This window comes from Scyliorhinus canicula, chromosome 4 (assembly GCF_902713615.1).
Source record: "Scyliorhinus canicula chromosome 4, sScyCan1.1, whole genome shotgun sequence".
Lineage (NCBI taxonomy): Eukaryota > Metazoa > Chordata > Chondrichthyes > Carcharhiniformes > Scyliorhinidae > Scyliorhinus > Scyliorhinus canicula.
The window spans coordinates 186,475,422-186,488,189 of NC_052149.1; the positions used below are offsets into that span (position 1 = coordinate 186,475,422).

Below are 12,768 nucleotides of genomic sequence, written 5' to 3' on the forward strand. Positions count from 1 at the left end.
CTTGCAGCAGTTCCCTGTTTTGAGCCCTTGTCTGTGGCACTTTGTGGCCCTATTCCCTTTATGGCCTCTTTTGTCCCTTCATCCCTGCATTTCCCCTCCCTGGTCTCTCGCCCCCCGAGTGCCCCCCCCCCCCCCCCGCTCTATCCCTTTTCCCCCCTCCCCTGTATACCCCTCCATTGCCCCTCTCTCCCCCATTCCTGTCCCCATTTGCTCTCCCACCTTTGATGGGTGATCCCCCCCCTCCCCTGCCTGGCGCCTTCCCCCCTGTTGGGGGTGCGCTGCGGCCCTGCTCTGTTGCGCGCCCCCGTCGCTAGCTTTCCTGCTAGCACAGTGGCTCCCCTCTCGGAGGTTGCTGTCCCGCTTCTCCTCTCCCCTCTCCAGTACTCCCGTTCCCTCGTGCCGGGGCCTGGCCTCCCACCTGGAGCGGGCCCTTGGGCATTGGGTTGTTTTTCGTTCTGGGTGTTCCTGCCAGGGGGGAGGGGGCTGGCTTTGCCTCGCCCCTCCCCACCCCCCCGTCGGCATGACGTTTGCTTCCACCTTAGTTAACAGTCTCTTATGTGGGACTTTATCAAATACCTTCTCCTGTTCTCAGCTGGCAGGATCTCGGCGTGGAAGGGTCGGGGGGGGGAGGGGGGGGGGGGGGGCCTGTGAGGGGTGTCCGACCGGGGTGGGTGGGGGGGGTCCTCCGATGTGGCCTGGCTCACGATCGGGGCCCACCGATCAGCGGGCCGGCCTCTCTGGCTGGGGCCCTCCTTTCTTCCGCGCCGGCCCCTGTAGTCCTGTACCATGTTGTGTCGGGGCTGGCGCGTTGAAGGAAGCCACTGCGCATTGGTGCCGGCATCACTGCGCATGTGCACGTTGGCCCTGGTGCCGCTGCGCATGCTTGGATCCCGCGGCACTCAGTTCACAGCGGGATCAGCAGCTGGAGTGGCATGAACCGCTCCAGTGCCGTGCTGGCTCCCTGTAGGGGCGAGAATTGCTGATCCTGAGGCTGTATTGATGCCGTCTGGAAACGTGAAGGCGTTTCCGACGGCATCAACACTTAGCCTCCGGATCACAGAATCCCGCTCCCCATCCCTGATTACAATTTCCCCACTACAGATGTTCGGCTAACCATCTGTAATTCCCTGGTTTCCCTCCTTCACCCCTCTTAAAAATTGGAGTGATGTGTGCAATTTTTCAATTAAGAGGGACTACTCCTGAATCTAGGGAACTCTGGAAGATTATAGTTTGGCATGTATAATGTGCTCCCTACTTCCTTTACCACCATCATATGGAAACTGTCAGGTCCTGCCGATTTGTCACTCTTTAGTTTCATTAATTTCCTAGTTAATGATGCTTTACTTATGTTAATTGTATTCAGCCCCTGTCCTCTATCAACTATTGATTTTTCGGGACTCCCGACAAGTCCTTTTCAACTTAAATACTGAGGGAAAGTACTTGTTCAACATGTCTGCCATTTCCTTATTATCACTGACCATATCTCCATTTTCAGCTTTTAAGTGATCCTAAATCACCTTGACCACCCGCTTTCTCTTTATATAACTATAACATTTCTTCTTATTGATTTTGATGTCCCTTGCAAGTTTCCTTTCATAATCCCTTTTAGTGGCTCTTATAAGCTGCTTTGAGACCGTTTCTGGTCTTTGAACCTACACCATTCACCTGGATCCGATATTTTGCATTTTTGTAAGCCCTTTCTTTTAGTTTTATGCTGTCCATAACTTCTTTAATTGTCCATAGCTTTTTGTTTGTGAAGTGGAGCCTTTTCCTCTGTGGGATATATATTTTTTCTCGTTAAATGTTTCTTTAAATATTCTCCAATGATCTTCAGTTTTTTGACCCATTAGCAGATCTTCCCAGTTTACCATAGACAGTCTCTGTCTCATCCTGTTAAAGTCAGCTTCACCCAAGTCTAAAATTTTAGTATATGAAATGTGCTTTTCTCTTTCAAACGCTACATTAAATTCAATCATGTTGTGATCACTATTTGATAAATGTTCAAGCACAGTTAGGCTACTAATTAAATTGGGCTCATTACTCATAACTAAATCTAATATTGCCTGTCCCCTTAAATGAAATGAAAATGAAAATCGCTTTATTGTCACGAGTAGGCTTCAATGAAGTTACTGTGAAAAGCCCCTAGTCGCCACATTCCACCCTTATTTCATCTGGAACATATTGCTGTAGGAACCATGAAATGGATCCCTCTTTTCACAGTAACTACAGTAACTTCATTGCAATGTTAATCCAGCCTACTTGTGCCCCAATAAAGATTATTATTATTTCCCGCACCACTCCTTTAGCCACGTGTTTACTTCAGTCATGACCTCTAGACCTCCATCACCCCACCCCCAGCCTGTCCCCTGAAACTTTGATGGCCCCACCTGCAACCCCCAAGACATTCCTTTCCTTCCTCCCCTTAGACCCCTTCCAATTACCTGTCATCTCGGTCCTCGGACTTAGTTTCAGGCAGCTCCCTGCAGTAACTCTTCCGGCCAATGCTATGCTTCGTTGGACTGCAGTGAGAGTGGAAGTCTGTCCTTATCTCAATCGACACTCATTAGAGTGCAATATGGCATCAGCACTGCTGGAGAACCCCACCGACTCCTTTGCTGACTCTTCGGATGGCAGAACTGAGTCCCTGCCATCCTAAGAATTCAGGTCATAGTGTTGGCATGCAGGCAAGGAAAACCTCCTCACTTTTGGGCCCTCTTGTGGACATTCTTTCTCTTGCAATGACATTAAAGAATGATAAAGCCACTGCTGGCCTCCAGAGTTAATGCCAATGTCTCATATATATAAGAAGCTGCCTGTCAGGTGATGTCAGCCGCGCATGCGCAGGTTGGCCGGCTCCAACCCGCGCATGTGCAGTTGTCGTCTTCCCCTCCGGTGCCCCGCAACACGTGGCGGCTTGATGTTGCGGGCCAGCGGAGGGGAAAGAGTGCGTTTCTTAGAGACGCCGGCCCGACGATCGGTGGGCACCGATTGCGGGCCAGTCCCCTCACGAGCACGCCCATGGTGCTCGATCCCCTCTCCGCCCCCCACAGCCCCCACACTTACCTGTCGCGTGATGTTCACGCCGGCAGCGACCAGGTGTGGTTGCCGCCGGCGTGAACCCGTCGGGGTCGTCAGGCCACACGGCCCATCCGGGCCAGAGAATCGCCGGTCGCCGGGGAAAACGGCGAGCGGCGTGTCGCAAAACGCGACATGCCATTTTGGGGGGGGGGTGGGGGGGGGAGAATTGCGGGGGATGCCAGAGCGGCCCTACCGCGATTCTCCCGCCCAGCGTTGGGAGCGGAGAATCACGCTCTATGTTTCTATATGTCACTATAATGCATCCATTGTTCAAAACATTTCTATTCTGATTTGTTATGTAGCCAGTTATGTTAAAAAAGAACCCTCCAATTTGAAGTTGTACAAAATACTCTATCTTTTGATTCTAGTGAGGCCAACTTTAAGGAAGCCCTATCCGATTCTGATTCAGAAATGGAGGACAGTACGGAACACTTAGAACATGGGAGCACTGACACTTTGGCTAATGGCTGCAAAACAGATGTAGACCCAGCAAAAAGACTTGCCAAACGACTGTACAATCTTGAAGGGTTTAAACGATGTGATGTGGCACGGCACCTTGGAAAGAAGTAAGTTTTCGCATATTCCTGGAAATTAATTTTCAGCATTGGCTATTGACTGCATCTACCAAGTATGTGAATCGATATTTGAATAAAGGCAAACATCATTACTGTTCATTTGTAAGTGGACTGTTCATTTGTACTATGACTACGACCAGGCGCCGGAATGTGGCGACTCGGAATGTGGCGGCGGTAACTTCTTTGCGATGTTAATGTAGGCCTACTTGTGACAATAATAAAAATTATTATTATTAAAGCCAAATTGAAAGCACCTTAAGTGCCATGTTTATTTTGGGCAGAATAGGGGTAACAAGAGTCAAAATATTTCTGAATTGTTCAGAACAGTTCTGAAGAAGAGTCATACCACAAATGTTTTTCTCTATCCGCAGATGCTGCCAGTCCTGCTGGGTATTTCCAGCACTTCGTGGTCTAAACCACTCAGGCAGAAAACGGGGCAGCACGGTAGCATGGTGGATAGAACAATTGCTTCACAGCTCCAGGGTCCCAGGTTCGATTCCTGGCTTGGTTCACTGTCTGTGCGGAGTCTGCACGTTCTCCCCATGTCTGCGGGGGTTTCCTCCGGTTTCCTCCCACAGTCTAAAGATTTGCAGGTTAGGTGGATTGGCCTTGATAAATTGCCCTTAGTGTCCAAAATTGCCCTTAGTGTTGGGTCGGGTTACTGGGTTATGGGGATAGGGTGGAGGTGTGGGCTTGGGTAGGGTGCTCTTTCCAAGAGCCGAAGAGCAGACTCGATGGGCCGAATGGCCTCCTTCTGCACTGTAAATGCTAAGAAATAAAAGCAGCTTATAGCGGTTAGCTCTTCCTTTATCACAATATCAATGATTCCCTGAAATTGACTCCACAGATTTTTGCTCGATTATTATCGATAAACAGCACAATGTCTTTTCTTCATCTCTCTACAATAAGAGTGAGAGAGAGTTTCATTAAGATTGATCGCTTAGCAAAAAAGGAATGGAAACAGAGAAATTTTACATTGTACTGGCCATCGCCAGGCAAATCATATTCGCACAAATTTGGTCACTGTGAGCAATGGGACTGCAGTACATAAAATTCTGTCCTCATATTTCAGGGATGTAGTACATAAGACTAGTTATACGTAGTAGATAATTAATTAATGTATGATTAAATAGCAGAAAATGTATACATTTCACATTCCACACTCTGGAGTCAAACCATCCAAATTACCGATAAGACTCAACTTCAGAGCTCTGTAAGTGACAGGGAGTCAGAGAAAAATTTGTGTATCATTGGTAGAGCAAAGCTACAGCTTGAAAATGGCATGGTGGCTGCTACACAGGAGAAAGCGCAGCAGCTGCAGGTGGAAAAATAAATCAGTTGTTCATGCAGTGAAGCATGTCTCGGTGAAGAACAGTGGGGAATAATAGCAGGTGGAGCTGCAGCATTTAAGGTGTGAGAATAGTGCTAGGCCAGGACAGATGTGACTGTAAAATAATGTTGGCTTTGGATTTTGTTTATTGTCACGTGTACCGAGGTACAGTGAAAAGTATTTTTCTGCAAGGAGCTCAACAGATCATTAAGTACATGAAAATAAAATAAAAGAAATACGTAATAGGGCAACACAGGGTATACAATGTAACTACATAAACTCCGACATCGGGTGAAGCATACAGGCGTGTAGTATTAATCAGGTCAGTCCATGAGAGGGTCGTTTAGGAGTCTGGTAACAGTGGGGAAGAAGCTGTTTTTGAGTCTGTTTGTGCGTCTGTTCGTCTTCTCAAGGTATCGCAAATCTATAAATCAGCTGAGTTAATTTAAATACAATTTTAAGGTCAAGACAGATAAAATAGCATTTTCCTAATGTTGTAAAAATTATAAAGCTAGAAGAGATTAGAAAAACAAAAATGTTTAGTATTTGAGCACCCCAACATTGTTTTTAATTGCACAGTTACCCATCAAGAAACAGTTATATAAGCTTTGGTATGAATAATTTGGATTTCTGCCTTTTAATTCCCTTGCTACACCCGTTAACATACACTTAAAAGTATAGCACATGGAGGCATCAAAATCTTGTTTAAAGGATAAGTGAAATGTTAAAACATAGGTTCAGACAGAATGAGGATGCAGTGTTGTAGCTCCAGCAAAGCTTCAAAGGTGACTTAGTCTGTGCTTATTGCATAAATATCACACAAAGATTTATTGCCAGAGGGCAGGTGCAGCCACTGACAGCAGACTACACTGAAAGCTGAGTCTGTGATTCCAGTGGGGAGTGCCACAAACCAGGAGCAAGTCTCAGAATTTTGTTTTTTTACACATGATGTTAGTGGGTAGAAAATGACTAACTGCACACCAATATTTCTCAACATGCACTTCTTACAAAAGCTGGCTCTCGCAAGCCAGCCAGAAAGCTGATCTTAACTGGAGGCAGGATGAGGAAGAATTTGTTCTCAACTAACGTTATGAGCGTGATCCATTATAAATTAAGCCTAATGCAGCTCAAAGTAGTGCACAGCGCGCATCTGACCAGAACCCAAATGAGCAGGTTCTTCCCGGAGGTTGAAGACAAATGTGAGCGGTGCCAGAGGGGCCCGGCCAACCACACCCACATGTTTTGGGCTTGTCCCAAACTTGCTGGGTTCCGGACAGCCTTCTCCGAGGCAACGTTCATGGTTGCATTTGCTTCAGGCCACAGGCATCTCCTGCTGCTCTTGCTGTCCATGGCAGTCTGCATAGAAACATTATCCTTGACACTCTAGGCAGAATATATTGCACAAAATATATAGATTAAAGCAAATGGGTTCAGGCTCACTCCAGCCACGAGTGCACAAACTTTAGGCTGACATGCCAGTACGGTACTGACCATACCACACTGTTGAAGGTACCGGGTGTGATTGAATGGAAATGTTTCTAAGTGTCATTTCGAACGTGTTTCGCTGGGTATTTCCCAGCGGCTTTTTCGGTGAGATTCACACTGGTATTTACCCATACTGAGGGAATGATTTAACCAAAATGTTTCTAAATATGGTAGCCATGGCTGAGGGCCTCGGTAGAATGTCCGACTCACTGGGGGATGTCACCCAGTACCAGGCGTGGGGTTCAGTGGGACATGTCCAGCTCTCAGATGGATATGGTCGAAGCGCTGCGGAGCTTGTCCCGGTCGCAGGTGGCCATGGCTTAGGCGCTGCAGAGCATGACCCAGTAACTGAGGAGCATCGTCGAGGGTGTTGACACTGTGGTGCAGACCACGGGGGACTGCTAGGGCTGGCAGAGCCAGGTGATGCAAGGGCAGCCGGGGCTCAAACCAGCTGCCCCTTCATCCCAAGGTGAACCCTGGGGCCCTATGGGCACCGATCGGGAGGAGGGGGCACTGGGTGCCAAGCCGGACCCGTCCCATGGGGTGGCGATGGTGGCCACCAGCTTCCCCGAGTTCCACCCCTCTGAAGAGGCCGCATCTCACAGTCAGCTGTGCATGTGCCGCTGACAAGTGAGCCTGGGCCTTCCGGCCACAGAGCCGCCAGAGGTTGCCCACCAGGGGCATCGAATGCCATGGGACAAGGTAAGCAGCCGGCAGCCACCACCTCTGATGTGCTTCCTAGGGAAACACCTAGACTTAGTGATAGAGCTAGGAGGGCCAAGCACGCTGAGGATCACTGAGGGCAGCGGAGTAGGGGGAGAGAGGGGTTGGGGTGGTGGGGGGTGGGGGAGGCACTATCGGGAGTGGAGTTTGTACATTACCTTTTTGCACAAGCATTATGATGCCTCCGTCGTTTCTTTCCGCATTGCGGGCTGACCCCTGGACCCTTTGCCCATCTTTCCAGGAACCACCCCATCTCCCTCCCTGTGGCACTCACCCACCCTCCAGAGCTGTGTTCCATCCCCTGGTTGTTCGGATGTTGCGTATGTGGTGTTGCCTCCTGTAGTGTTCAAGCACCGTGTCCAGTCATCAGGGTATGATTGGGATGCAAGGCAATGAATGACCCCCACATGCTACATGGTCCTCCCACCCATGAGAATCTACTTGGCATGTATGAAGTGCTCACTTATCCATGATTGACAATTCCCGATATTAGCAATAGCCTTCACCCGCACAGCCAGAGGCCTCAGCAGTCGGTGAGGTTATGGATGGTCGTTGGGGCAGACGGACAGAGACAGGGGTTGCCCCCAGAACGGGTACACATGATCCAGGTGTTGGCATGGTGATGATGTGAGCGGTTGACCCCCATCCCCCCAGCGCGCCCCCCCCTCATGGCGGCCCACCCCTGCGGAGGTACCCCCATCTCCAGTGTCCCTCACCGAGCACTGGAGTGGCAAGCGCAGCACCCCCGGACTCTTTGCGAGTAACGATGGCTACTCGCCTCCTTAGCTCCCCACAGAAGCCCTTCTGCTGGGTTCACATTTTGTAAAAGGAGTACTAATTGGTGCCAGTGTGAGCACTTGCTGGGAAAGCCACTGAATGACGTGAGGCCATTGGATATGAGGTGGCCCTCATTAATTGAATGGAAATGGGGCTTAAATGGTGAGAATTGGTTTCTCGCCAAGCTATGGCGAGATCCAGATTTCGCCTACTGGAGCGGGCCGGTTGCATTGCAAACTGTTTGGCGCCAGGCACGGATCATGTTTTTGGCCTCTCCCGCTATTCACCGGCTTCGTTACGCTTGAGCAGGAGCGTAACGGAGCTGGGAATCATGCTCATAGTGTCTACACTTAAAAATTACTCGTGCAGTGCAGAGCTTTGGAAAGATGCACAACTTTGATTCTTGTATTATCTGGTAAATTTGCACTGTACACCATCACCATCCGGAGATAAGGGACGGGATTCTCCCTTTTGGGGGCTAAGACGCCATGCCCGCCAGAAAACAGGCGAGAATCACTCCAGACATTTTCCTCGCAGGTCCAGGGTGATTCTCCATTTTTCAGGGGGCTAGCAGGGCCCCGGCATGCATCCTGTGGCCCTGGCTGCCAGCGGGGCCCTGCTGTCCAGACCGTGTGGCTGCACATGGTGGCTGCAAGCGGGTCCACGCATGCGCGTGGCGGCCCATCTCGGCACGGCGCCGCCGACATGGCAGAGCCACATAGCGGGGTAAGGTACGTCTCCCCCAGATTGCGATGGCCCTCCGATTGGTGGCCCCCAATCACGGGCCTGGCCACCACTGAGGCCACCCCCCCCCCCAGAGTCAGATTCCCCCCCCCCCGTCCCTCACCAGGACCGCCACGGCGGCCGTGGGTCCCAGCTCCTGCCGGGTGGTATCAGATGTAAACCACGCGGGTGGGAGTTTGGCCGGTCGCCCGCGGAGAATTGCCGCCGGGCCTATTTCAGCAGCCCCGGCCTGCGCCGCGGCGACCACGCAGGCGCGGTTACCGCTGATTCTCCGGCGACCGGAGAATCAACGGCGCAGCGTCGTAACGGTGTGGTGGGAATTTCCCACACCCCTGCCGATTCTCCGACCCGGCGCGGGCTCAGAGAATCCCGGCCAAGGTTCCCAAAACCGCAGGCAATTCTCCAAATAGGGCTTGACCAACCTTTGGCTGTCACTTCCTCCTCTTTGTTTCTTAAACTAATAATTTGGTATTTCTTTCTTTTATAGCAATGATTTCAGCAAGCTGGTGGCCGAAGAATATCTTAGTTTTTTTGATTTCACAGACTTGAATTTGGATAAAGCACTTAGGTGAGTAACAGTTCTACGATGCAAACATAGCCAGATCTGATTTTCAAAATAGAATTTTAAAAAAAATTTTGTTCATGGGATGTGGGTATCGGTGGCTGGGTCAGCATTTGTTGGCCATCCCTGAGGGTATTTAAGAATCAGCCACATTGCTGTGGACCTGGAGTCACATATAAGCCAGACCAGGTAAGGACGACAGATTTCCTTCTCTAAAGGACTTTAATGAACCAGTTTGGTTTTTACAGTAATCGACAATGGTTTCATGGTCATCATTAAACTTTTTAATTTCAGAATTGAATTCAAATTTTGCCATTTTCTGTGGTGGGATTCAAACCGAGTCTCTGGATTTCTCGTCCAGCGACAGTCCCACTACTCCATTACATCTCCTATCAGCATTGGATAAATATGTTTTATTAAGAAAATATTTATTAATTTAATATAACAAGTGTGACGCAAGCAGCTCTTAGTACTGTTAAAAGTGAGATTTATGTTGCACTGTTTTTAATAAACTTTACATGAAGCTTTTGATGCAGAAAAATATGTAATATATCTTAAAAGGATTATTTTGTTATTTCTATTTATTGCATGTAATGACAAACAATATACAGCAAATTTTTATCTGTTGATGAAGGGATGTTTCGGACCGTAGATTGGCAGAATGGTATTTTTAGCTTATTTTAATTATGATTTATTATTTTTCTTTGATCATTCGAATGCCCATGATCCTAGTGATGGCTTCAAAATTATACAAGGCTTCAAAGGGATAAATAGTGAGATGGTTTCCATTGGTCAGCCAACAGTAACCAGAGGGCTAAAATTTTAAATAATCATTTAAATAAATAAAGGAATAGGTAGAGAAAGTATTTACACAGGGGAATTAGAATATGGATCTCTCTGCCACAAGCTGTTTTCCGAACATTTCCCTGAAAGGCTCGTTAGTTGCTTGAAAAAGAGGCTAAAGGTTCTGGGCATTAAGGAGTGGAGTGGGATTGACCAAGATTACACATTTAAAGAATGCCTGCTTGGATTTGATGGCTGCTTGCATCACACCTGTTAAATTAAATTAATAATCTTTGGCCACAATTCTCCCAAATATGTGTGGTCTCCATCAGGAAACATGTTGCAATTCAATCTCAGACATTGTTTTGGCGGAGGGAAGCGAATTTTGTAGCAGCACTGAGAGGGGTAGGGCCTAAACATCAGGGCCTTTCGAATATGTCTCCCTTCACCACCACCACCCAGGTGAGCGGCGTCAAGCTATGGGGTCACAAAATGCTCCCCCTCAATGGCGCCTTTCAGGCCCCACCTCTTTGAGGCTCCACCCCTTGTTGGCACTGTCCCTCCACATTCCCGACCACCCGGGTCCTCAGAGCCCCAGCGCGGTCATCATGACTGGTCTCCGGTGGTGGAGACCAGTAGTGATTTGCGCCAGCTTCACGTTGTGCCAGCAGGTGGGAGCTGGGAGAATTCAGCTTAAAGTAAATTTTGAATATGTAAATGATTTTTTAAGTATGCGAATCTGGTTCACACCCAGCGAGGAAATGAAACGGATCATGTCAGCTAGAGCGGGCTGGAAGCATCGTGGACTGTTTGCCATCCAGCGCAGATCCCGTTTTGGGCCTTGCTTGTTATTCTCCCTACATAGCAAGATTTGCGCCTGATGCAATGCAGCCAGAGTATCGCCCCCTTTAATTAAATTTACCATGATCGACCTGGAGTTTCCACTCAATTGTGTTGGGTTTGTTAAAAACATCAAGCTGGAAGTAAGCACCGCAAACGAATAAACCAACCCCAGGATGAATTAATTACCATTGGGAATTTTTGCTGATGCACTTGTTTCTAGGCCTTTGAGGCTCCAACATCTAAAGTGTAACCTTTGGGTGCAAGAACATGAACACACTGAATGATTCTCTTCACTACTGTAGAGTTAATATTGTACTGTAATCTAACGAGAAAATAGATTTGCATTTTTTTAAAGCAATTTACAATCAAGTTGCCCACTGGAGGATTGACAGGGCGATTTTAAAATATTTTACTTTTTTAGCTGTATTAATGAAATGTTGCCAAATTATGACTCTTAAATGTATCAAGAATTATTTTAAAGCAAAAAAAAACACATTTCCACACACTACCAGATTTGTGCAGGTTTATGGCAACCTTTGCTTTCGGCAATGTGCAGATAGGTTTGAGCAGAAATTCAGGGAGGATGTGGGGTGTGGAAAGCACTTTTCAAAACAGGTACAATTTTGAGCGTAATTTGTACCAAAATGGCAGATACCAGCCAAATCTGAAATTCTACCCCATGCTGCCCATATCTAGTGGGCATCACGCTAGCACAGTGGTTATCACTTGCTCCACAGCGCCAGGGTCCCAGGTTCCCGGCTTGGGTCACTGTCTGTGTGGAATCTGCACGTTCTCCCCATGTCTGCGTGGGTTTTTTCCGGGTGCTCCAGTTTCCTCCCACAAGTCCCGAAAGACGCGCTGCTAGATAATTTGGACATTCTGAATTCTCCCTCTGTGTACCCGAACAGGCGCAGGAATGTGGCGACTAGCGACTTTTCACAGTAACTTCATTGCAGTGTTAATGTAAGCCAACTTGTGACAATAAAGATTATTATTTATAATTAAAGCTTTGTTCACATTGTAGTAAGCAGCTCAGAATGTGATATTAACATTGCTTTCACTCGGTTTGGCCATCTTTAATTTGAATTGTAGGAATTCCGGCATGAGGCTGTCCATTCTGCTGATGCAAATTCTCACATAGCATTGTTCACACGCCAGCCCAATTCTCTGTTCTTTCCCCATATGTCTTAATATGTTTTTCTCCTCATGCTTATCTAATTCCTTCTTAAATACTCTCATTTACAGCTGCAGTAGCCATATTGCTAACAGATTGTGTATTGTGGACTCCACTGTCTGCAGTCTTGTCAATTTGTTTACTGTATTTAAGTCAACAATTTATACTGAAACTGTCAAGGTATACATTTATTGTAGGAATCACCAGTGAAAGCAGTTGTCCAAGTCCTTGGGCTGGATTCTCCATTATTGCGACTATGTCCCCCATGCCGGTGTCAAAACGGTGGGATTTCACACCAGAAAATCTGGCACGAAAGGACCACTATTTCCCAGCCCTGCAGGGGACTAGCAGGGACCCGGCGTGGATCCAGCAGCTTTTGCTGCAGATACAGGCCCTGCACTTCCGGGTCGGAGGCTGCGCATGCGGACGGCGGCGGCCTCCACCGGCTGCGCCATGCTCCATGGCAGACCCGGACCGCGGAGCTGTCGCAAACAAGAAACCCCACGATCGGCCGCGCGCCCGGCCCTCAACGCCCGCACTAACATTTCCCGGCTGCCTATAAGGCCTCCCCTGCCCTCCGATCGGCCCGCCCCCGAGTAGGGCGGCCGCAGACTGAGTGCGCAGCCGCCACGCGAATATCCCCACCGGCTGGACAACATCAGTTCCACATCGTCGGAGCTTTGGCCGGTCGGAG

At 48.5% G+C, this 12,768-nt stretch overlaps 1 protein-coding gene across 6 annotated transcripts in view; it reads left to right on the forward strand.

Annotated features, from left to right (window-relative positions):
• The window catches only part of psd2 (pleckstrin and Sec7 domain containing 2), a 275,923-nt gene that overhangs the window by 135,498 nt on the left and 127,657 nt on the right, over window positions 1-12,768 (forward strand). For all 6 annotated transcript variants that reach the window (XM_038795695.1, XM_038795693.1, XM_038795694.1 and 3 more), the window contains 2 exons: window positions 3,447-3,644; window positions 9,200-9,280. In XM_038795695.1, the coding sequence (XP_038651623.1) occupies window positions 3,447-3,644; window positions 9,200-9,280 (279 nt within the window). The remainder of the gene's footprint in view (window positions 1-3,446; window positions 3,645-9,199; window positions 9,281-12,768) is intronic.